Below are 27,619 nucleotides of genomic sequence, written 5' to 3'. Positions count from 1 at the left end.
AATTCACCATAACATTGGGAATTATGGGGCCATATAACGCGATATGGGTGCGACCTGAGCTTACTACAAAATTTACTATTTTTTGCGGACATTATGACAGCGTCGGCAAAATGAGGCCTCGTGAATATGCAAATAAAATATAGGCATATTTATACTAAACCTCACGATGTAGGTTTTTAAAAATGTCGTGGAACCTCAGATTTTACGGAATAAGAAGTCGGTTAAAAATAGGCTACGTCCGTCTCCCGAAATCCGGATGCAAGCTATTTCTGTACCCATCAAAAACGTTTAAAGGATAGGCCGTGAAAAGGTAGTAGATAGCACTTTCGCATTTATAATATCAGTATGGATTGGAATAGATAAGGATGGACGGCGTGACTTGGTTTCGTAGATCTATCGATATTCTAGTAAATCAATTGATATTACTGGCTAAGCAACTTTGACCCCACTCGGAACTTTTGTTATCCAATGATTTTTGCAAATAGGTACTTAATGCCATCTTTTGAACAGAATGTTTGAATTTTTCTTTGAGTTGCATTTTATGATTTATCTCTTGTGTTTTTAATTTTAAAATATTCGCATCAATTTCAATTAATTCTCCAATTTTCCGATAGGAACTGGAAGAGATTCACCGAGTTTCGAATATTCATGACTGCGTTCATGAAAACGCATCGTGAAATCGATTGAAAGAATAAAATCAGAAGGTATCATATTGCAAGATTTTATAGCAAAAGCCGGTCAAGTGCGAGTTGGACTCGTACTCGAAGGTTTCCGTACCATCGTACATTTATTTTTAATTTGCATCGCAGCAAAGATAGTAGAATTAGTATTATTTAACTTTTCAGGGTTGTTAACTGAAAATGTACCTGTAATCTCTGAATCCACAGAACTGATTTTAAAAATTCTTTCACCAGTAGAAAGCTACATTATTCCTGATTGACATGACCTATACTTTGTTTAAAGAAAATTAGAGATCCCTATGAAAATTGTAAGAAGCTACCTGCCAGGGCCCGCCCTGCGACACATCGCTAGTCAAAAAATATATATTCGAAACTGAAAACAAAAGAAAACGTTTCAAAAATAAAATATCACGTTCAATTCTCCATCGTTAAAACACACTTCAAAGTTTAACAGAGATATTGTTACGTTTTAAAATTCTGAAACTTTTATTAACAGCTCTCTAAACTCCAATGAAAAGTGCCCCGGACAACTTTTTCTCGTTTGAATATTTTTGTCGCTCTAGTATAAAAGAACTTGTGAAATGCTCAGAGTTGAGGCCTTGCTTTGTAGGCATTTTGAAAGCAAATAAGCTAAAATTATATTCAGTCACTGAGTTGACAAAGACTCAACAATAGTTGATGCTTTGGGCAAAGTATTTTTTTTGTTCCGCCACTATGACAATAGAGCTTATTATTTTGATATTCTAATTAGTAGACAAAGATATATTTAGTTAGCTAAAATAATCAAAATTTTAAACTATATCATCTGCTATACTTTTCTGATGGGAGGCTTCGGCCGTGGCTAGTTACCATCCTACCGGCAAAACCGTGCCGCCAAGCGATAATAGCGTTCCAGTACCTACGGTAGAATGTACCTATTCACTCTTATTCCTATTTATGTCAAAATATCACACTTCACACTTATTATTATAAAGACGAAAGTTTGTATGTATGTTTGTCACTCTTTCACGAGAAAACTACTAGACGGATTTGGCTGAAATTTGAAATGAAGATAAATTATACCCTGGATAAACACCCTGGCTACTTTTTATCCCGCAAAATCAAAACGTTCCGTGGGATTTTGAAAAACCTTAATCCACGCGAACGAAGTCGCTTGCATCATCTAGTTATAAAATATATTTAAATATTTAATAACTTATGAATAACAGTTCATAAAATGCACCGTTATAAATTATAATAACCATCCACTGAAACGGTGTAAGTCTAAGAAAAAGTTGTGTCTAAAACAACGCTCGTATATTGAAGGAAAATAATTTAAATTTCTGTTCTTTCAACAGAGATATTATTTACATGTAAATAAAGAAATACTTTAATAATATTTGTGAATAAATAAAGGCAAAGGATAAAGAGGTCTCCATCTGAAGTACTAGGCATAATATCAGCTTTTGGTTCAAGGTTATATATATATAAAATTGTGTAAATTGTAGAGCTTAAATAAAAATAATTAAAGTTCGTAACATTTTCTCAAGCTAAGTATAAATTAGCATATAAACCAACTCGTAACCCGTGTATGAAAATAGACTAAAACTAATTTTCATCAGTTTTCACTGAGAGGATCTCCATCCTGTTGCCTCGCGGGATTGCTATATCCAAGTAATTTTACTCAGTGGCTGATAAAATAGCGACCATATTATTTTCCCGTGACCAACTTTTAATTGAAAAATTCTTTTAGAGTTAAATGGAAAGATACTCGTGCTTTGATACGATTTTAAAATGTACTGTTTACTATTTTCAGCTTGATGTTTTTTATAGTATCAGTTTTGTTCTGATGAATAACTCTTGTTTGGACTATAAGATCACAGCGTGGCTAACCTAAACTACCTTCAAGAACGCCAAGAGCGCTTAGTCCAAAGCCAATCTTTTACTTTCTGCCTGGCAAGTTTTCAGTCCATCCGAGTGCGTCGAAACTCAATTTTACTATTTTGGCTCTGAAGTAAAGAACTATGTATTTGTGCAAATATATAAAGGTCAAAAATAAACTTGACTAGATTAAAAATAAATATTATAGTTTTTTTGGAATTTTTAGCATAATTTCTAGCTTACTTAAAATAAAATAAAAGAAACTAGAAATCCAAGTGTGAAGCTCGCCCGACTTCATATCTAGGTACATTACACGTGTAGAAACAGAAAGATTCCGACGAATTGAGAACTCCTCCTTTTTTTGAAGTCGGTTAAAAATGGGTAGGGGCAAATTAAAATTTTTGTGTCGTCAGTAGAAAGTTTCTTGGTTCAAGTAGACAGTAGACGTATTCCCAGAGAGTGTGGAATGTGGATACATAACTAGTGTTTTTAGCAATTAAAAGGAATCTATAGCTATGCATACACGCACGGATCTGCCCGACAGATCTGCCTGATAATTACGCTTGGCGGAGAGAACTGCTGGTGTATTGTAAGAACAGGTACTGATGCCTGTCCGCTGCCCGTACTCAAAACCACCAGATCGGGCACCGCAGATCCGAGCATCCAACTGTGCGTGTGTGCGTAGCGAATAAAGAGAAAAAGATATTACCTAGGGCGAACTTGACCCCGGTCCATGCGGTGCGGAAATAGTGGAAGAGCCGGCGGTAGAGCGGTCGGTGGCGGCGGCGACGCGCGGGCGCTTCCGCGTCGGGCGCGGGCGGCGCCTCCTCCGCCTCGCCCGCACCCGCTCGGCCCTCCACCGGCGACGCCGTGGCGTTGCGCACCCAGCTTTACACTAGATGCTGCCCCGCTAATGAAACCGCACCGTTACGACGCACCGTGCGCACACTGTTCGCACATCGGAACCAACCATTGGTCACACTTGCAAGTACTTATTACACTTATTTTTTAACACTACTACTTTAGAACTTACACGAGTATATTATGTTACTACACAAAATAAGTTTTTCTTATGAGCCTTTTTTCAGAATATTTTAAAAATTAATCACTTCATTTCAAGTTCACAAGTTAGTAAAGGTTGTTGAAAGTTGTCTCTAAATTAGAATTTTTTAGTGAAGCATGCGCCAAGCGTTAGGAGTTAAAGCAGCCGGATATCTGTGGACAAAGAAAAACGGCGTGTTAGTTTTGTTAGCCACGATAAAGATATTCTAAAAAATATTGGTATAATACCATTATTCCTAATTGTATTAATTGTATTTATTGACAGTTAAGATCATCACTGACTTATATAAGTGTACTACTCCAACTCAATTCTGAAAACTGCGGCCTTGACGACTGACTACGGTAGGCGCGTTGGGAGCGGAGTGACCAAACGAAGAGTACCATATCTAGCGTGCTATTATCGGACAGCGGCGTTCCCACAGTTCACGACAGTTTTAAAGCTTGTAATAAAACCTCGAGGCATCACTTACAGTGTCTGCGTCAAATGTAGGCTATGAAACAACTAGGTATGTCACATGGGCCATCGTGGCAGCGTGGCAAAGAGTTTTAAACATACTATAATATTTTTGAACCTTAGATTCATGTCACCCCTAGTGTTCAAATACCTATGAGAGATATCGATTAAGAATCAAACCTGTCACAAGACATTACTGTCTTGTGACAGCGCGGATGGTGGTATTTCCACGGAGTGTTGCCGTTGTGCTAAAGGTGCAGGACAGCATATAAATGAATGCGTATTATATATGATCGCCCCGCTCTCACTACCGCTCTCGTCTCGCCTCCCGCTTCACCGAGATCGGGGCCTTAAATACACGATCTCGAGTTCCTAAAAGCCTTAAATCTGACATTTGAAAGCATTTTAGAGACACACGAGGCATAATGATGTGTTGAAGCAGTGACGCCATAGTGAGTAACAACCTATTCTGACCACTACTACCGGTCACTCCTTTTGGCCACTTGCCGGCAGCTCCTAGCCTAGCGTGAATGCATCACAGCAGAACATACAAGAGGTAAATGTGCGATTTTTCGACAAGTCAAATCATATCAATCATCAGCTTTAGAGTATCTACGGCTTTACAGAAGTATATGTATATGAAAAAAGGTCTAACTTAATCCATACTAATATTACAAAATGCGAGAGTCTGTTTTCTGTCTGCTAGCTTTTCATTTGAGGTTCATCTGTTTAACCGATTTTATTGCCTATATTCTTACCCGGGATGCATTTTGCTTGTTATATCTGTACCAAATTTCACGATTTTGGTGAAATTTGGTAGCTTGCATCCCGGGGAAAAATATAGGCTGTTTATAGCCCTATACAATCAAAGAGTTTCCACGGGATTAAAAAAAAACGTAAATCCAGGCGGATTATAAACAAACAACGTCGTTTGTCTAACATCACAAAGTCGTTTAAACAAGTATCTAGGTTAACATTGAAACGTTTTCCGTAGCAACTTAAACTTTTCAACGTAGACTTTGGGGTGCTTAGGCTTGAATAAAGCAGTTTGAGTTCGATTGTTGTTTGCGTCGGATTTGCATTAGAATTGGATTTTAGCGGGCGTATGTAAATCAATGGCACGTACTGTACAGATGTCAGGAAAAACGTGCGACGTGACTGTTTCTAGAAATATAATTACCGGCGCGTGCCTGCCACGAACAAAGCGCAAGTAAGCTGAATAAAAGCGCTTCTCTTGTATACGACTAACTGACTGGGAGTGGTGTGCAGGTTTTTTAAAATATATTTATTGTGGGATAAACTTGACGAAAATCTTGCCTGAGAAACAGATCAATGATGAGATCTATGTTTAGAGGCACAAACGCACTGTTTAGCCTACTTGTAATAACTCAATACCTATTTTTCATTATTACGTGCCAATAAATTGGTCTTACCCTGGCTTCTGGCTTCGAATTCTGTGCACGCCACTGCGGACTAGTATAAATTCGGACGGCTTACTTATTGTATAGATATTTTTTTAGTAAAAATTCTTTAGGAATGACTTTAGAGTAGCTTTCATCTCTACTAGGACGAAAGTAACGTTACTACGCCCGACTGTTACGCACGTAGGTGCCTTGCATACGTAGTACGTACCAAACTACCACGTAGTATTTGAAGTGACCACCAAACAGAACAGCTATTTTAGGGCTGTCATCATTTATTCAGGTGTTTTAAAGTATCAAGTAGTCAAGTCAAGTAAATCAATGGCACGTACATGCCGGGAAAAACGTGCGACGAGACTGTTTCTAGAACCATAATTACCAGCGCGTGCCTACCCCGAACAGAGCACGTAAGCCTTATTATAAACGTGCTTCATTTCTATACGACTAACATACTCTCCTAGACTTAAGTTCGTACTACGCAGGTTCGCAGGCTTACGTCTTATTTTATGGATATTTTCAGGGTTCCGTACCCGAAGAGTACCAACGGGACCATAATATTACGCCTCAGCCTGCCGTCCGCAGTGAAATCAACTAAGAACTTGAGAAGTTATATAAACGAGTATCTAGAAAAACGTGGATTGCTACTTTTAGAGGTATAATGAAAATATGTCACGACCATAAGACGAATTGTGGGTCCCATTTGAAATAATAACTTTCATTGAGCGCTTTAGTGCAGTGATGTGAAAGTATCCTAAATCGGGCGGTCTAAATGCCAACCTTTGTGTAATCAGTCAATAGACATACAATTCTTGTTGTATAGAATCCTTGTACATACAATTCTGTCAAAAATGATAGGATAAGTACGTAGAAGAACCAGAGTTACCATGGAGCTATGAATCCTCTTACATTAGAGTAACCGACATAAGCCCAGAGTTAGGGTTGCTAAGCTGAAGTGGCAACGTTATATGTTTTGTAGAACTGATAGAGTTGGGATTACAAAGGGCTGAAATGGCGGCCTAGCACTGGAAACTGCAGTGTTGGCACCCCCCTCATTAGGCGTTAGATTAGATAGATCGCCTCATCAAAGCTGGATGTAGCTCGAAAAATGTACCTACTGCTTAGCAAATATTTATGCTCTGTTACCTACTTTTAATTAAGTAACAGGGAGGTCGTGGACAGCCAAAACGTATTTCCTTTTCAATAGCTGTCTACTTGTTTGTGTTTCCTTAGTCCTATCCTTGTCTTGTATTGGTACCCATTCAAGTGGAATTAGGTATATCGAATACTCCTGATCTTTTGTACTCGACTCTACTTCATTACTCTCGTGTTCATTTACTCATTATAGTCATCAAGTTTACTGAGGAAAATTATGACAAGATTTTTTTTCTTTAGTAGTCTTTATAAAAAATCAGTGCTGTTAAAATTCACTCCACTAAGATATTCGCCCAGTTTTATTTCCCAGGGACAATGGCCGCCCAGAGTGCCATACAAACGTGTACAACTTTATGTGGAAGATAACTTCACGCGACTTTGGACGTTAAGTCAATAGAGTAACCTCATATCTGAAGCATAAAATGGTTTGCAGGTTATAAATTAGAACATGCGTCACTGTCACCGTAAGCGTGGTGGTGACGAAAGGACGCTTTTGTAATAATCCGTGAAACGAACGTTTGATGACCGGTTTGCTTTAGAAAATGTATAGGAGCTCTTTACTTGAGTAGCGTTGTATCTAAATGGATGACTCTGATTAAACTTGGCCGCGAATTCTAAAGAAGGCCTACCTATCTAAGAATTCAGGAAGTTTCGGAAGATTATACCGAGAAGTCGTTAAGAAATTATTAAGTAAATATTTTCCTCTGAATCCTTAATGAATGAATGATGAATTTCGTAAAGTCACGTTTAATTTCTTTGAAATGTCGTGCTCTTAGGATGATTTATTAATAAGTATATTCAGGTCATTTAAAATTAAAACTTTGTCTTTTATAATAACACTTTTGCATTTGGTTACTATGCCAATTTTTAGGGAAACTTAACTATCACAGCAAACTGACAAGATTCAGTCTGACAAAAATCAGCCAAATTATAATAGAACACGACATTTAGTAGACCGTACCTACCTACACAATGCTCTGTTCTACAAAAAAATCATCATCATAATCATGCTCAACCTCTCACCGGCTCACTACAGAGCACGGGTGTCCTCTCTTAGAGTGAGAAGAGGTTTGGCCATAGTCTACCACGCTGGCCATGTACGAATGGGCAGACTTCACACACCTTTGAGAACAATATGGAGAACTCTCAAGCATGCGGGTTTCCTCAGGATGTTTTCCTTAATCGCAAAGCAAGTAATATCTCATTACTTGAAATGATTTGTCTAAGACAAAAAAATTGTCCTAAACATATTATCTAAGCAAGATACCTATTCCGTAAAGTTAACTCTCGTCGACCCAATCCGATTTTTAACCGAAAAGGGTTATATTTGATGTTAGTCCAGTCAATAAGCCTTGCCATTTTGGGTTGATAAGAGAAAACTGACGCGAAAAGTTCCGAACCTTGTCGCAACCTTGTCGCAGCCTTCTTCATAGTCTTGTAGTTTTGTCGCATCTTTGTCGTAGTCTTTCCGCAGCGTTATCGCAGTCTTGTCGCAGCCTTGTTGTTGTCTTGTTGTAGTCTTGTAATCGTGTTGTCGCAAACTTTTAGCCTTGGTTTCATCTTCAACTCAAAATAGTGGTTAAAGACTCGACTACGTGGGCAACTCTGATATTATTATGCATTGAATCATTTATGATTTTTGAAGAGTCTCTTTATCTGTTGAGTGAGACAAAAGATACAAAAACTATTGACGGTGATAAATGCAGACGCAGCTAAACATAAGCTTTGAATCAAATAATTATTTTACTTAAATAATTAAATCAAAATATTTGATTTTACCTATGCAAACTTACGGCTCTTCAGAGACCAGATTCTACTGTGTAGAGTCGGAAAAAATCTGGTTCAGAATATTAAGCAAAAGAAAGAAGAATTAGATCTCAGTTCAGTTTCCTTCGAGTTGATTACAGAAACTAAAACAATCAACGGCAATGTTAAAAGAGCCGAGAGACCGGGCGAGCACTTAAAAGATTACTCGCAAATCCGAGTTTTCAATAAAAGAAAATAAAAGGTAAACCCGTTACTGCCTCGCTGGGGACCGGGATACCAGCAAGAAGGTTAGGTTGACCTATATCTGGAACTGGTATGGACTAGCAGTGTGAAAATGTCATCGCGTGTTACTTATCTGTAATTTTTATGTGTTTTTGTTTGCCGTATCAACTTTTCCGGAAAATGATGTGCCTACTTTTCATATAATATTTCCTTTACCGTCGAAGCAATTAATTAAGGTCCACTTGCACAAGAACAGTTAAACTGAATCAGTTAAATTTTGTAGTGCTGTCACTTTTTGCCAAGAGCCTAATGTGGTTGCTAAAAAGTGACAGAACTGTTAAAAAGATATATAGAATAAAAATTTTTAGCGCTAGGAAAACTTTTCTTAAAGTCACTATAGATGATTAAAAGTAATATAAAAATAACGTTCTACTTAACTAGTCAACTGCCAAACAAGTTTTTTTTCTGTAATGTAGGGCACTAGTAAGCGAGAATATTACTCGCTAAGAAAAATGTATCACACTGCATGTTTTTAGACAATACTAACACTAGCTGGCTTGAAATAGACCTTGAGAATTTCAAAAAATACATAATAATATAATTAAGCGAGAGGAAAAACCAAGACAGCACTTAAGAGATTAATCTAATCCAGATTTTTTCAATAAAAGAAAACAAGGGTTGAAACACGTTACCGTTTCACTGCGGCTTGGAATTCCGACGAAAAAAAGCAGCTCTGAGTTCTGACCTACATAGTTACACAACTGAAACGGCTTGAACAATGGTGCTAACTATTCCAGTGAAAATTAAATCGCCTGTTGAGCGTTTAGAACAGAACGAACGAAAATACGTTTAGGGGAGATCGAAAAGTTGCAACGACAGTGTCGACAATGTAAAATTGCTTCGAAAATCGAAAACAGTTTACGGTAACAGCTTTTGATTGATTAACTTTATTAACCCTCGGGCCTCGACCCAAAAAGAGGGCTGTTATAAGTTTGACGTGTGTATCTGTCTGTGGTATCGTAGCTCCTAAACTAATGAACCGATTTTAATTTTTTTTGTTTTTTTTGTTTTTAAGGTGGCTTGATAGAGAGTGTTCTTAGCTATGCCTAATTCAAGAAAATTGGTTCAGCCGTTTGAAAGTTATCAGCTCTTTTCTAGTTACTGTAACCTTCACTTGTCGGGGGTGTTATAAATTTTTAATTTACACTTGTAAATAAAAAAGATGAGGGGTGGCTGGCATGGTATAGGCATATAATGCGGAGGAAAGAAAGTCATCACTAGAAGAATGTTAAATATGCATGTGGAAGGGAAAAAGAGGAGAGGATGACCAAAGAAAAGGTGGATGGATCGCGTCAAAGAGGATATACGCATAAAAGGGGTGGATGATACGTTGCCGGATGACAGAAGGCAGTGGAAGAAGAAGACATATTGTGCCGATCCTACGTAGCGTGGGATAGGAAAGGTCAGGAAGAAGAAGAGAAGAATGACAAGCAGTGATAGTCTAGTGGTTAAGAAGTTCGAGACGTCGGCCTTTTGAGTAGGAAGTTGAGGGTACGATTTGTAGCACTCTTAATTTTCAGAGTTATGCGGGTTTTAAGAAATATTCGACTCGCACTTCACCGAATTTTTAAGTTCGTTCATACGAGATGAATTTTTAAAAGAAACGGTTATAAAAAATGTTGTATTATACAAGAAGTCTAAAATGAACTTAAAAATAACTTTGAAATTTTCCCGGGGCTAATAAAATATTTGAATTTTTCCCTACGTTGCGCTCGGGAACACTGCATAGTTTGCTTTTATACGGGCTAACGCAAACATTTTGCGAAGTTTTATTTACTACAGCAAACTAATATAACTATTTCAGTTCCGTCCGAACTTTATTGTGTGATGTACCTACCTAGTTTTTTGGGTCATGCTTGCTAATAATATTAAGGAACTTTTGAGATGTCCTTACTACCACCTACTTGATTCATATTTAGGGTTATGACTGATATATGATGGGTATACTTGAAGAGTGCCAACTATATTATATTACTAACCTCTGCTATTCGTCCATTTGTCTGTCAGCGGGTCGTATCTCATCAACCGTAAAAGGTATATAATATAGAGTTGAAATTTTCACAGTGTGTATTTCCATAATCGCTATAGCAACAAATAATGAAAAGCCAAAATAACGAATTTCAAAATGGCCGCCATGCACACGCCATGGGGTCTGTTACACTATCAGTATTAGATTAGGTACCTACCTACACGATATCGCACAGACGTGTATCGAGGAAATATTGATAGTATTGACAGTATCGCAATGTAGTTGGATGTTCTTAAAATAGTACGATACTAGAATTACGATATAGCGCCCCCTATAAAAATACTTACTTATACTAACTTATAGGCTAGATCGGTGAAAGTTTTGTAATCGTAACGAAAGTACCTAAGAGCTTGCGACATTATAAACTCATTCCTTTCAAAGTTTACCTCCCAAAGTGAAATTCATTGAGCAGCAAATATAATTTGGATGTGGAAATATTTTATTTTAATACCAATTGTTTAATGATCCGTATCCAAATGTCTTTTGTTTTGATACTTACTTCCATTTTGCTTCTAAATTTACGTAATACCTAAAGCTGGAGATTGACTTGTACCGTTTGTTCGTAATGTACTATTCGATGCGATCTTGTTACAATACGGCGACACAGAATTGAAGCATGTTTTTAACCAACTTCAAAAAAGGAGGATGTTCTCAATTCGTCGGGATCTTTTTTTTATTTTTTATGTATGTTTCCCGATTACTCAAAGACGCCTGGACCGATTTGTATTTTTTTTTTTGAAAGTGTATACTTTGCAGGTGGTCCCATATAAATTTGGTGAAGATCTGATAAATGACTTCGGAGATGGAGAACAGAACTCCTCAATCGATAAGAGCAAATTGCTCACGATCAGTGTAATAGCTTAATTATTTTTGACTTCTCTTACGATGACGCGACCTGTAAATTAATGTAACACTCAAATAACATAATGACCTGTTGTAATGTAATACTGTTGAATGGAGCACGCGGCGCTCGCCGCGAATGATACATTACAAAATTACGTTACAAGTCAGTCTTTGGTTTGAGTTATAAAAACTCGATACATTACGCCAAAATGTTACGTCAGTCTCCAGCTTATCAAAAAGGGGAAACGGTAAATCGTGGAGAAAGATTTATATGGATATGGGTGAAATATGACTACTTAGAGACGCCGTAAAACCCTCAAAATAGAGTCGGAGAGGTTTACATTTCCTATCTCTACAGCGAAACATTTTTTTCGTCAAACATTTATATGTTTGATGTCATTTGTAAGACATAAAAAGGACGAACCATAAAAACGGCCCCATACCCATAAGCCGAAACCATTTTTAAGGTTCCGTACCTCAAAAGGAAAAAAAGACCTTTTATAGGATCACTTTGTTGTTTGTCTGTCTGTCCATCCGTCCGTTGTGTCTCTTGCAAAATGTCGAAAAAAATACCCGACTACGGAGCCCTCGGTGCCCGAGTCCGACTCGCACTTGGTCGGGTTTTGTACAAATGTAGGACGAAGTGAGTACTGTTCAACAGATTATGAGATAGCATGCACGCTGGTGCCGGCCTGAGCTTCTTTGCATGTCGGAAAATTTAAAAAAAAACATTTATTTCCTACTGACAATAGGAGGGAGGTTCATACATTGTATTGTAATAAGTATAGTAGGTAAGTTCATTCATATTAACTGTCTACGGAATAGATAAGTAATTAAGCCCACTGTGCGACGTCGCGCGTCGTTTCGGGCCAGATAGACAGACGAGTATCATAATATAATTAATTATTCTAAAAAATAATTTTCTCTTACAAATTATTTCAAAATATTGTAATAACAAATTACTTAATTTGGGAGACGACAAAAGTGTTTACTTTAATTTCACGTTCAATTCAACCTCTACAAAACCCTAGACAAATATGCGATTTAAGTATAATAATATGTTTAATGTTGAGGTTCTATATTTTGTTCTGATCTCCAGGGTAATTTATTTGGGATTCGTTTCTAAAGTTAATGATGTTTATTTTCTTTACTTTACTTTGAAAATTAATATGACGTGAAAGATGTAGCATGAACTATGGCAAATTAATCTTGGATAAACATTGAATGATTAAAGGAAGGTAGAGTCGTTAATATAACATTTTCTTCGTAGGAATTATTATTGTTTTTTGATCTTATTACCAATACCTTATCGAAGCAGTCGGACATTCATAATAGTTGGCAATTGGCATGTTGATAAAAAGACATAAATGTTCACATTACAGATACAGATAAGGGCGCTCCATCCTACACCTCATCATTGCTTTCTTAAGTATGATTGTCCTCAAACGCACACAATAAAATAAGGTGAATATAAGCATTAAATTCTATCTAAATTCTATCTATTTTAGGTAGGAGACAACTTGCACTATTTATGCTGATTTATGGTTATAACTACTTTGTCATCATTAAGTACCAAATTGTACAATAACCTAGTCTTATTACATTGTTCAACAGTGTTTAAATTTGTGTGTTTATGTGTTTATGTGTTTATGTTTTGCTCAATAAATTTATTGTTTTTAAAAAAAATTAAAATGTAGAATGTAACATCAAGTTAGTCACGAGTAAATAAAATAGTTCAAAAGTGGATAAAAATTTCGAGTTTCTACCTACTCACCCGTAGAACACAGAGATCTTAATTATAAGGCTCTACTTTAGAATTCTGTGGTCAAAACAAATTATAAGAAAAATCTCTTTTTATTTTTTTGTGTTCGTCCAAATAAATAATGGGCAACTTGTCACTATGTTTACGTTTGTTAGATGAAAGTATATAAAACCTACTCTGTGATGAAAGTTGTGACAAGCTATACACCGGCCGTAACACGCGACCGCGAATGAAACAAAAACAAAGAGCTATTAGATTTATGAAGATGAATGAGGATCAAAAAATTTACTGTTTCACAGTCAGGGTAAGCATATTTAGTGAAAAGAAGTAAGCGCGTGAGGTTAACATTATATCGTACCTGCTTTAGCGTCAGGTTTTTATAGAGAAAATTAAGCGTAAGAGGTAACTTATGTAAACTACTAGATAATAAATTTTCAGATATTTGTAAAATATCTTATCCTAATTTTTTGAAAAGAATGTCTCACGATGCGCGACGGTGCGCAATCGATGAGGTTTTAGACTTAATTTAATTTGGTTATAATTAAAATTTAATGATAGTTGTAATTATAAAATAGTATTAATGAAATGCAGTTTTCAGTTTATGATGTTTAAATGTAAATTATATAAAATATATTATTAGAAATCGGGTAAACGTATTTTTTACTGAACTGAAACTATTTTTTGGGTAATGTGTCACACATAAATATTTGTAGTATGAATATCCAGTCCTCTCTTTTGATATAAAATATTTATGAACTCGTATACACGTATGCTATCCTCGTATCATCCAAAGCTTTGAAACTAGATACTTATGTGTCTCAAAATAAGAGCAATCAATCACTAGTGCTCGAATGTTTACTTCGAGTTTGGTAAAGTTGACAAACTTGCGTGCGTGAGTGAATAAAAATAAAAGTTTTGAGATTTCTAAAAATAAGATTATAATATAGGTAATAAAAACAAAAAAGATTGGCAGATATTATATCGATTTTTGCTCACATATAACCTGGATTTTTGCCGGTAAACCTCTAGGTACGAGTAGTTTAGCATATCACGCATTTGTCCTCATATTTTTATTTCACTTTGTAAGTCGATAAACTTTTTCCAAAATGTAAATCAGGTAAGTCCATACATAGATCAATGAATTTTTACTTACATTCAAGGTATTTGAAGCTCATTTGATTAACTGTGCACACCTGAAAAAAGAAAAATATGAATATTAGTAAAGCAATATATAAGTCTCTAAGAATTTATTGACTTAATTGTAAGTGATAAAATAATTAATTATTTATCATTAACTCCTGTTTATATAAAAATAATATCTACGTGTATCTTTTTAGTCAAAGAAAATAATCAAGGAAATGATTCAGAATCATTTCCATTCCGTAACTGATCTGAGGGAGGAAATAATAAAAAAATATTATAAGAAGTTCACCTTGCGGTTATTGTGGAAAAAAACTCCTGCGAAAAGGAATTTTGAATGGGATTGACAAAACACTTAAACTTTGTAACAGATTCTTGGATTCTTTTCACAATTTCGTGAATAATGAAGTAATCTAAATAAAGTACGCTTTTCATTGCCTGCAGCTACAGTTTCCGTTCCGTTGAAAGAATTTAGGAAAAGTTGTGAATATTAATTTCGAGTTACCTTATATTTTCTGTATGTCTTTCACTGTTTTGTGTTTGTTAAGTTTTGTACGTATTTAACAAAGCACATTTTATGTGTGTGTGCTTAGAGTAGGTATGTATGTATTTATGTATGTATCTATTAAACGTGGAAAAGTTTAAGAGAGGAAATAAAGTTTATTTTCCTTGCAAGTTTTAGAAGTGTTATTACAGTTTTAAGACGTGAGAACCGCAGCGGTTGCAAGGATTTGGGTCAAGGGACTTGAGGTGTTGAGGCAACCCCTCAATGTATCTATACTTACCTACCTACTGTCGGGTCATGAATACTCTTCATTTATTTTATCGATAAAATTTTGTACTGGGCCTGGCAAAACGGATCTCTTCTCTGTGAGAAACGGGCTAGATTTAGGCCAAAGGCCACCACGCTAGCCAAGTGAAGATTGGCAGATTTGACACACCTTTAAGACGCACCTTTACACACAGTTGTAACTGTATGAAGATTACGTGACCCGTCCCGGTTTTCACCAGCTGGAAATGTTATAGAGAAATTCTACACAGGTACACACAAAATCTTAACTTAGGTACTAGACAAGTCTAGTACCTAAGTTTAGCAGTTTAGGCTTTATACCTATTACCTATATTGATATGTGAGGCGATCAATATTATCATCTTTTTTAAATGTAGTTAGAAGTAGTTAAGGATGGGTTTTTAATTTTCCCTCCGTTTTCTCAAACAAATAAGTTCTAGCTTAGTTTACATTAAGGTACGTTTTTTCTTGTTTTAGCTTGAATATTATTATTAATTTCGTTGCAAGTATCAGGGATTCGAATGTATAATTCGAATGTATAATATTCAAACTAAAATTATGAGAGTAAATAGCGCCTGCACCTCTAAAACTCGTATTAATTTTCTACATCGAGTAGGTACTGTTATTTATTCACATTCATGGAAATTGAAACCCACTTGACTGTTTCATGAATACTGTGTGAAAATACGAAATTGTTGTTTGAATTTCAAAACTAAAATAAATAAATTTCAGCGAAATTATTGCTATGTTAGGTACTATAATTACCTAGAATACACCCATTTTAATTAACATAGTAGGTAAATATAAAACGGGTAAGTTTTAAGGACTTTGTTTCTATACGACAAGCACCAAAAATTTCTTTGTTCTAACTAGACAGCCGCGACTTAACTATATTTTTTTTAAACTCCGCAGGATTTTACTGGCTAAAAGTAACTTATGTGATAAATCAGGATACAAGCTTATTTGAATTCCAGCCCAAACGGTTCAGTCATTGTGTCGTGAAGGAGTAACCAACCTCCATACTTTCACCATTAGTATATATTTTTAACCCCCGACCCAAAAAGAGGGGTGTTATAAGTTTGACGTGTGTATCTGTGTATCTGTCTGTGGCATCGTAGCGCCTAAACGAATGAACCGATTTTAATTTAGTTTTTTTTGTTTGAAAGGTGGCTTGATCGAGAGTGTTCTTAGCTATAATCTAAAAAAATTGGTTCAGCCGTTTAAGAGTTATGAGCTCTTTTCTACTTTTCTTGTAGAAAAGAAGGTTAGATAACCGTTAGGTTCATAATATTATGTCAATTGACAAATGTCAAGCTGTCAAGATGGACGTTGCCTAAATACATAATTATTTATTTGAAAATGATGTTTTGAAAACTCAGATACTTTGGATCGTCGGGGGTGTTATAAATTTTTAATTTACACTTGTCACCTATTAGATTGCTGTCAAGCTCTAACTTGTATCTGAATATATAAAAATTTTTAGAAATGTAGTGCAAGCTATCTCTGTACAATTTCTTTTTTAAAATCATGTGAAAAGGTGACTGGCAGACAGACACACTTTATATATTTTATAATATTAGTTTGGATATGGAAATATTTGTGTGAGGCTTCATTTCGTACCTAATTCACAGCCGTAGATCCGATATTAGATGTGAGAATGTAATCCACCGGAAACACGCCACTGAATCTCGTAAGCCTCAGCTATCAATCAATCATAGCCCTTTATTAGCCTTATTGAATTGTACCAGTCGCGTACCGAACATAGCACCTACTAATTCTGCAACTAGAATTAGCCAATCGACATGTAATTTACAACCGGCAGGCTAGCCCATTTATTAAGAACTAATTGGTTGCAGGAATGCAAATGACTTCGCATTAGGTACTACCTAGCTAGTAGCCTTTGAATTTATACCTCATAGATATGCAGACCTCATACTTTGGGCTTCAAAGCTCTCTTAACTTACATATTATGCGAACTTATAAATGACTAGCTGACGCCCGCGACTTCGTCGGTGTGGATTTAGGTTTTTCGAAATCCCGTGGGAACTCTTTGGTTTTCCGGGATAAAAAGTAGCCTATGTGCTAATACAGGATCTATCTCCGTTCCGAATTTCAGCCGAATCCGTCCAGTGGTTTTTGCGTGAAGGAGTAACAAACATACACACACACACACACACACATACAAACTTTCGCCTTTATAATATTATAGTGTGACTAGCTTCCGCGTAGATATGAGGTTATGAATTATTTCTCTTAAAACATTCTTAGACTTCTAGTCCAGTAAATAATTTTTGATATTTACTATTTAAGTAAAGTAAATTTATTTAAGTACCTACTTATTCTTTTCTCTTTGATAATTTTTTGATTCATAATATTCTTAATATTTTAAATTATTAATCTTTTATTTTTAAAATTATAAGTTGAATTTTTAGAATTAATGAACATATTTTATCAGCTTAGCTTATAGTGAAATTCATAGTAAAATTTTATAAATATTGACCTATAAAAAGAAGTTGGAAACATAAAAATATAAGTAAAATAAAAGAACACATGCCCATGTGTTGTTTGCTCTTGCTTCGTGTATTTTTACTTAGTCTCTTTCACGAGAATTTATAAAAACACAATACCAGTTACCACACGCTCAACAGAAAATAATGAAAAATACATCCAAAATTTCCGACAATTCGTCGACAGCCATTTCGTCGGCTGCCATTACGCACTGTTGCATCTCAAAGCGTGTCTGATAATACAGCTTTGTGAAACTAAAAGGACGTATATGCTTATAACCATGAATTTTTGAGTTTTCTCTCTACAAGATGAAAATACTAAAGATAAAAATTTGGAATGTTGAATTCTTTTTGTGTAGTGTTTGTGTTTCAATAACGTGTGAACGCTGTTAATAAAAGGCTGTTATTAAAAAAAATTTATAAAATATACGAACGTGTTTCTGTCGGTCTGTCTGTTTGCTAGGTTTTCACGGCCCAACAGTTTAACCAATTTTGATAAAATTTGGTACAGAGTTAGCTTAAATTCCGGGGACGGACATAGACTACTTTTTTATCCCGGAAAATTAACGAGTTCCCAATGGATTCTTAAGGGTCCATCCGTTCAACCAATTTATGCGAAATTTGGTATAGAGGTAGCTTGCATCCCAGAAAATGACACATGCAAATTTTTATCCAGGAAAAGCAAAGAGTTCCCACGGGATTCGCAAAAACCTAAACCCAAGCTGGCAAATTCGCGGGCATCTTCTAGTTTTAAGATATAAGGCACTTCCAATTTATTTATTTGAATAGATAGATACACTTTTTCTATAAAAATTAATATAAAAAATAATTTTTCGCGTCGAAATACAGCTTTTTGCAGTTCCACTCCGCTGCGCGTCAAAGCTGCTGCGACAGTAATATGACGATAGAGCTCGCTGAGGCGTTACTTGGTAAGTATTATAATGTGTGGAAATTATTAATAAGTGACAATGCCATGATACTAACTAAAACTATATAAGAATTTACTGATGTTTCTAGACTGAAAAAGATGTCCAAATGATCTAGGAACAATTGCAAGAAAAACTTATTTTAATATCTTTTAAAATAAGTGAGATAAGTTTTTGTCCAATGTTAAGTTTTTTTTGTGAAATGTTATTATTTTTTATGACTTTGTTTGTATTGGCAAAACACCAAACGAAAACATGTAAACAACGGTTTTTCTTTTGAAATACAAGGCCAGATTATGTTTTGGTTAAGGGCAGGTATATTTTTCCAGTTTGCTATAACCGAAAAGTTTAAGATGTTGTTGTTGTTGTTCACCGCCGCGCGCCACCGCGCGAGTTACATGTGTACTTCCATTGTTATTGTGATTATAGTGATACTAATTATTTATTAACTACAGAAAGCATAATCTCGTCTAGTTTTTTTTTTGTTTACTGGAAATATGGAGTGCAGTAGTGGTTGTGGACGTCCTCTAACAGAACAGTTGCTTATGAAATGCTATTACTGTAAACTAGGCTACCACTGTGAGTGTCTGAATATTAACCCACAACAATACAAGACACTAACTAAGGACTACTTGGCCTCCTGGCAATGTCCCTCCTGCTGCAACGTTTCTCGCCGACACAAAGCAAACCGTGAAAACACTCCGGTACGAAATTCAGTTATTCCGCCTGCTGAGGAAACGGACGCGTCATCTAAACTCCTTGAACGACAGGCAACTCATCCAGAATTTGACCTGCGTAGCTTTACAAATGAGCTCCAAAATATGCTACAAATATGGCGCAAAGAAATCGACGGCAGCTTAAATAGAATCAGCGGCGATATCAAAAGTGCTTTATCTGAAGTAGGTACAGCTTGAAATGCAATCACTGCGGACCGAGCAAGCTAACTTGAAGAGTAGTCTGGCCAGTGTAACCAAGGACATCACCGAATTGCAATCATCGGCCCAATTTCAATCAGAGCAGCGCGATCACATTGAAAAAAAGGTACGTGACCTTGAGGAATTTAAGAAGGACGCGCTTGGAACAGGTAATCTCGTTTCTTCCCTGGAATATAAAATCGACTCCCTAGAACAGCAAGCAAGACAATGCAATATTGAAATTTGTAACGTACCTGACAAACGGAATGAAAATCTACTGTCAATCCTAGAAGCCATAGGCTCTGTTATTAAATATCCAATCTCGAACAAAGATGTAATCTCGATTCATCGAGTCCCACACGCAAATAATCAGAACAATCGCCAGCCTAAAAACATAATTGTCAAATTCACCACTAGGATTCTGCGTGACAATATTCTAAGTACATTCCGCAAGGCCCGCGGAGTACGGAGTGAACAGATTGGTATTCAAGGTCAGTCGCAAGTCATCTATATGAATGAGCATCTTACTCTCAAGAACAAACGACTTTTTCGCGAGTGCCGCGAGGAGGCAAAGAGGCTCAAATATAAGTACGTGTGGGTCAAAAATGCAACTATTCTCGTCCGAGAAAATGACACCTCGCCATCATTTGCTATCCGATCTACTGGAGATTTTACTAAATTCAAAAGTCGAGGCACGGACAGAATGGAAACCTAGTTGCAGTCAAATAAAACACATAGGTATTTTTTGTGCACTGTGTCTCGCTCATCATCCGATTACAGGCCTTAAGAACTACGTAATAAGGTTTATCTCTTGTTGGTTTTGTATGCATTGTAGGCCTGAATATAAAAACATACCTACCTTACTGCGATCGTCGATTGTCACTAGTGAATATACTTATTACCCTGCTGTGTTTATAATTTATTGCTGGTATTGCCTTCCTTGTACGATAATGTTACTAAAAATATGTTTATTTTTTTATTTAGCTAATTTAACGTATTCTAATCACATTCTCCGTAAATCAAACCATACTATTTGTAAATGTTACATATTATATGCTACTTATAAAAGATCAACTCTTAATAAACAATTATATTGTAGTTCTCATGAAATTATTCTTAACATGCGTGTCACTTGGTGTCTAAAAATTATTAAAATAATAAAATTGCCTTGTAACTTAGTACGAAAGTCTAATTATTTTTATTATTATTTTATTAGTATACAATAGGTTGTTTTAATGGATAAGGTTCTTTCAGTGTATTATCAAAACTGTCGCGGATTAAGGACTAAGCTCCACACGCTTTATATGAATATACTTATGTATGACTATGACCTGATACTCTTGACTGAAACATGGTTAACTGATGATATATTTGACAATGAACTCATTGATTCAAGATATCACGTATACCGATGTGACAGAAACCGAGCGGCGGCAGGGCGGCGTGATGGCGGAGGAGTTATGATCGCGGTGCGTCGCTCGCTGTCTGCCACGCTTCTTACGCTGCCAATATCACAGTCGGCTACTATGCCTACTATGCCACCAATTATTGATTATGTACTGGTTGAGTTACTCACTACAGCTGGCCGCCACATATTTGGTGTAACATATATTCCGCCGAATCAAACCCATGATGTATACCTATCTTATTTTAATTACCTACAGGAAATCTTGTTGCTAAGCGATAATATACACCTTGTTGGTGATTATAATATACCGACAATAAATTGGATTCGACATGGCGGGCATATGGAACCACGTTTAACTAATAGTAATTGTTTAACAAGTGAATATCTTTGTCAATTTATGACTTCTTTGAATAAAAATTAATAAAAATTAATTAATAAATAGTATAAAACTATCGTATATTTTAAAGTTCAAACATAAGCAGAGACGCATGTTTTATAAAAAAATCGATTCAGTGTGAGTTAGACTAGCACACGACTATCCATACTATCATACAAGAAATAACCCTTTTTTATTTTTATGGGGGCTATTTCGATTTTTTTATTATTTGCTGTTATAGCGGCAACAATAATAGACATTCTGTGAAAATTTCATCTCTCTACCTATTACGATTCACGAGATACAGCCACTGTGTACTATAGACAGACAGACAGACGGACAGCGGAAGCAGCACCCTTCGGGTACGGAACCCTAAAATTGATTGCAATTTTTGGAACTCTTCGTGAACGAAAAAGGCAGATTGTGATCAGGCTGCTGTGCAAAACCAGGGCGTGAGAGCTAATCGGGGTTTTCACTCAAAGTGAAATCAGTATTACAGCCAAAACTGTTATTCGGTAAAAACTACTGGACTGAAAAAACATTCAAAGTAGTTTTGATAAAAATCTGCCCAAAATTTGCCGCTAGAATAAAATCATCGTTAAGTTCATAAATATAATTTATAACATTAGGTCAAAAGTGGTCCAGAACGAAATCGGAGCATTCCGATTCAACGAAATCTTACCCCTTATTAGGCTTCCGTTTTAGGTACCCCTAGAGCCGCCCCTAGAGCTCGGCCAGCGAGTCCCACATACCCTCCCTCAGCTGGCTGGCAGCCTCACGGCTGGCTGGCTAGCTTCCGGGGGGGATGCGTAAATGCATTCCCCAGCGTCAACAAAAAAAAAAAGGTACCCCTAGAGTATTTTTATAAAAACACTTTAGGGGTAGGACAGATATAAAAACAGCTAGAGTTTGGGGACTCAAATTTAAAACCACTTTTATCTAACATTTTCAGTACGAAACTAGTTTTTAATGTTTTTTTTTTTTCAGTAAAAAGTAGTTTTGACCGGATAAGAGTTAATAGACTGTAACATCTGCATAAAAGTGTGGTTAAACCATGGTACAACTTTAGAGGAAAAAAGTTATATTTGCTCTTCACAAACAGCGTGCTCAGCAGTGTTCTGTGTCAAGGGACTTCAGAAGCACTCGAGGCGCCAAAGGGCGAATGACTTGTTGTGACGATATGCCAATTGTGAGTATCATGACCTAATTATGACCAACACTCTCGACATACTTAGTTATTTTCTGCATCATATATGCTTTCAGAAAATGGGAGAATAATTTTAGTCCCGGCGTACTTTTTTATTTTTGTTTGTGGTAACCATGAAGGAAAATTCAAATAATAAGTTCAGCTTGGTCTGGAAGGGGTCAAAGAATGACAGTATGAACTAATTCAGCTACTTAATAAAACTCTCTGATTAACATTTTACATAGTATATTAACATATATATTATATTAACATAGTATATTAACATTTTACATAGTATAGCGACAATAAAATAAGAAGACTGCGTGCGCATTTTTTTTTCGATTTTATTTTTCTGTAAAATTTTTGAATTTCGCTTCAATACCTACTCTGCTAATGTGGATAGACCTTAAGTGGGTTTAATAGGGGAAAGCGGGAAATCCCATCGGGCAGACATATTTTATTGCTCTATTAAAGTACAATTTTAAATAGGTAACTGTTGTTTATACTCAGACTAGCTGAGCCCGCGACTTCGTTCCCGTGAATGTAGGTTTTTAAAAAACCCGTGGGAACTCTTTAATTTTCCGTGTTAAAAAGTAGCCTATGTGTTAATCCAGGGTATAATCAATCTCCATTCTTTTCAGCCCAATCCGTTCAGTAGTTTTTGCGTGAAGGAGTAACAAACATACACACACACATACACACGAACTTTCCCCTTTATAATATTAGTGTGAAGTGTGATAACAACATGGGGTTATTCAAGGGGCGAACTAACAATATCCTGAAAGGCCAGCAACGAATTGGCGGTTCCTCTGGTGCTGCAAATGTTCATGGGCGGCGTTAATCACTTAACATCAGATGACTCGCCTGCACGCTTGCACGCTATTTTTATTTAAAAAAATACTCCTATATAAATTAATTATTAATGATTTTATTAATCAAAAATAACAAGGAGATCATTAGTGGAATAGTCAAAAATATATTATCCCTGCTATCTCTCGTATTCCCACAACGTAGATTTCAAACATGAGACAGGCAATCTTTTCAGTGTTAGAAAAACCCAAGCCTGGTTTGTTTTACATAATTGGATTCTGCCCGCACCGTGGCATACATTTCTATACCAGTGCGTACTAATTATAATTATAATACACAGCTAGTAAGGCACTGTACAGAATGAGGTCACTAGTCGCCTGTTAATTATAAGCGACTAGAGGTCCATTAATAATAATAGATTGGTACAAGGAATACTGATGAGGTTAACTCTATTGTGAATTTTAAAATAGTTTAACATCGTTTGTGATAAAGGCTTGATACCAGATACCTAGTTAGTACCTACTCATATAATTATCTCTCATGAACTTTATCGTTTGCTACAATATGCGTCAAAAACTGCGTCACAAAAGTTGAAAAAGATGTCGCAAACTGTGAGAAATTGCTAGTTTTTATGAAACAAGCCCTTTACTAATATTTGTGTGGTGTGGTTTTCCCAGTGTTTGTAATATTATTAAATTATAAATAGACAGCTGTTTTAAGTTCGTATAAGTAATGTGAGTTAAAAAAAAACACTCACAGATTATCGATAATGTATTCGCCATGGTAATTTATTTGAATAGATAACTTAAGGCTAAGATTATTCGTTTTATTCCAAATTAATAGCAATTAATATTACCAACTATATTGAATAGACAAATATTTTTAACAAACTTCTTTAATTTAAAGTACTTAAGTTTTCCAACGACTAAAGAAATTTAATGTTTTTCTTGTTCGCAAAGCTATAAGGATTCTTCCTAGAGAAATGCAAGTTTTACAGCTGCAAGGATAATGTGTCTCAAGGGACTTCAACCGATGAAGGCTTGAGTTCTGACTGAATTATTACGGAGTATGAACCGCATATTTAAAGAATTCTAACAAAAATTATTTGAATTCTTTACTTTTATCTGGATGTTACCAGACGAAAAATCCATAGGATTATTATAATATACCTAATATTATTATGATTAAAAACAAAACCGCCTACCATGATAATATTATATTGTAAAAGTATGGTACAGTAGGAGAACCAGCGTAACCGACATAGCTTAACTGATTGCGAAACTGAAGTGGCAATAGACAGGGTTCATAACTCGAAAAAAAAACCGGCCAAGTGCGAGTCAGACTCACGCACCGAGGGTTCCGTACTCGGGTAATTTTTCCGACATTTTGAGCGATCAATCAAAAATTATTACTTATGCATAAAAATAAATAAAAATCTGTATAAGAATCTTCAGGTAAAGCCCTTTTATATATCCCACTTGGTATACTTATGTTATTTTGAAAATTGAAACACATTTTTTTTTATAATGATGTTACCACAAGTTCACGGTTTTCGGATTTATTCCTTTTCTTGTGCTATAAGACCTACCTGCCAAATCTTATGATTCTAGGTCAACGGGAAGTATCCTATTCTTGACAGACACGACGGACGGACGGACGGACAGACAGACAACAAAGTGATCCTATAAGGGTTCTGTTTTTCCTTTTGGGGTACGGAACCCTAAAAACGATTTCGCACCGGAAGCGGCGTGATTTATGGATAAACCAACAAACAAACACACTTCTCATTTATAATATTACCAGTGAAATTTATCAGTGATTACGAGTTGGCCGCGTTTTGTTCACCATCCAATTCCACATTTAAGTAATTTTTATTCATTGTCAAGTATTCAAAGAGAGCTTTGATTTGATCTTTAGATGGATTCCTCAAAACATTATCTTGTTCATCGAAGCATGCGATTACTCATCGTGACAATACAGCTACCGAACACTTCCCTCCTGGGTAATCTACGAGCAGTCTTTGTCGAAATAAAACACCTACTACGTGAGTTCAATTCAAACAACAGGAGTTATGAAAATACAGAATTATGTATTAGAGTTAGTGTTCTTTTCAATTTCTTTGATAAATTATTATTCCTATTTTTTTTTTCTGCAATTCTGATGGTTGAATGAACTTTAAAGATTGTAATGTACTTATAAAAAATCAAGTAAGTAATCAATAAAGGTCTATTTCTATTTATGAAAAAACTAGCTGATGCCCCCGACTTTGTTCGCGTGGATGTAGGTTTTTTAAAATTCCCGTGGGAACTCTTTGATTTTCCGGGATAAAAAGTAGCCTATGTGCTAATCCAGGGTATAATCTATCTCCATTCTAAATTTCAGCCCAATCCGTCCAGTAGTTGTTGCGTGAAGGAGTAACAAACATACACACACACACACACACACACACACACACACACACACACACACACACACACACATACAAACTTTCTCCTTTATAATATTAGTGTGATGGAAAAAAATGCATTCAAATGAAGAGCGGTTTTGGAGACAATATTTCGGTCGTACACAAGTCGTACACCTACTTTTGTTCACATAACAAAACTGCTAAATACATAGGTAAGAGATCGCTTTAGCAAAAATACCACCTTTGCACCGTTTTGTATAGTTTCTTCTGTATCTACTATCTTGTACAATTTTTCTGAGTATAAATATGCGTCCAACAAAGATTTCTAAATAAGTAAAAAAAATATACAAATTATTGTTGTAGAGCTAATTGATAATTCATTCTCGTTTATAGATTATGAACTTTTTGTTATTTTAATATGTTTAAATATATTTTAAAATTATCTCATTTGAATTCATGACAAACATTTTCATCTATGCCCGTGTTCTCCGTTCTGTAATATCGAAAATGATTTCGGATTCCCTCTTCAACGGACTCCCAATCAGTGCAACATTCAGTCGAAATCTATTCCCATTCAGCGATGCATACAAAGCTTACATTATAACAATGGAACGTTGCGCAAACCGTCCATTTAGGCGATAACTCAGACCGATTAGATACCCTACTGTGCCATTACGGTTGACCGCTCCAGATTATGCCATCCTTGTCTTTTGAACGCTGTTCACTCTGATGTTGTGCATTGACGACACGATCTTATCAAGTCATGCACGTTTACCATAGTTCATGTCAGTTAGGGAACTTCTAACATAACGTACCTAGAGACGTCGACGCATAGATATGTCGTCGACGTCACTGGCAGGCGTCAAATGTTGGTCAAAATATGTTCGCTCATTCTCACTAGTTCAACTGATTAGTTGTGTATTTGACGCAAATACCCCTGTTATAGCCCATTTTTTCTATGATTTCACGTCACCATAGCCTAGTATTAGACATATTTTCGATTCAGTATCAAACCGAGAGTTGCCTCACTCTAGTTCACTCTGCTTTTACGTTGTATGTAGGGGTTAACCTTATTTCAAACTACGGAATATATTATATTAATATACTATAAATATCGCTCACCCTACCTTTAAATGACACTGTTCATATTGTTAGATGTAATAATATTACATCTAAGTGTAAACAATGACATTTAAAAGTAGGGTGAGCGACATTTATATTTTATATTATATATTCGTAGTTTGAAAGCTTTATTCTGTTTTAAGTCTGCGGAAAGGCAGCGTTTGAAGACACCCCACTAGGTGGGCAGATGACATCCAGCGAGTTACAGGAAGCCGCTGGATTCAGGCCACGCAAAAGCGTGGTGTGAAAGTCCCTACAAGAGACCTATGTCTAGCTGTGGACGTCTATCGGTTGATAATGATGATGATGATGATTCTGTTTGACGTAGTAGTTACTCTAGTTAGTATAGTTAGTAGTACTAGAGTTAGTAGTAGTTAGTATAGTACTTACTTAAGTGTCGTGTACTTGTAGTCAAACAATACTATACTACTGCAGCAGTTTTAGCAGAGCTATATTTTTAACTCACTAGCAACTATTTGCTCTTGGCGTTATATTAGTCTAAGTTATAAAAGCTATTAAAATAGTCATTAAATTAGTTCAGTGTTCATATTAAATTAGTACGTTTAATAATACTTTAAAGTTAAGTCTGTAAAGCATCAGGTGTTACTTAAATAACTGATAATGTACAATATTGTTACAAACTTCGCAGAGTTGTTTAATAAATTAACGTAGGAAACAAGCGCAAAAGTTGCTTGCAAAAGTTCTTATCGTTCGAAAGTTT

At 35.8% G+C, this 27,619-nt stretch overlaps 1 protein-coding gene and 1 pseudogene across 1 annotated transcript in view; one reads left to right on the top strand and one right to left on the bottom strand.

The window, feature by feature from the left end:
* LOC123870352 (Kv channel-interacting protein 4-like) overlaps positions 1–27,619 on the bottom strand; it is a 283,490-nt gene that overhangs the window by 165,646 nt on the left and 90,225 nt on the right. The window contains exon 2 of the mRNA XM_045913613.1: positions 14,466–14,505. Coding sequence (XP_045769569.1) covers positions 14,466–14,505 — 40 coding nt within the window. The remainder of the gene's footprint in view (positions 1–14,465; positions 14,506–27,619) is intronic.
* LOC123870351 lies at positions 19,065–20,448 on the top strand (annotated as a pseudogene).

Source organism: Maniola jurtina, chromosome 12 (genome assembly GCF_905333055.1).
Source record: "Maniola jurtina chromosome 12, ilManJurt1.1, whole genome shotgun sequence".
Taxonomy (NCBI): Eukaryota; Metazoa; Arthropoda; class Insecta; order Lepidoptera; family Nymphalidae; genus Maniola; species Maniola jurtina.
Note: the sequence above shows the minus strand (reverse complement) of the source record. Positions and strands in the feature narration are given on the sequence as shown.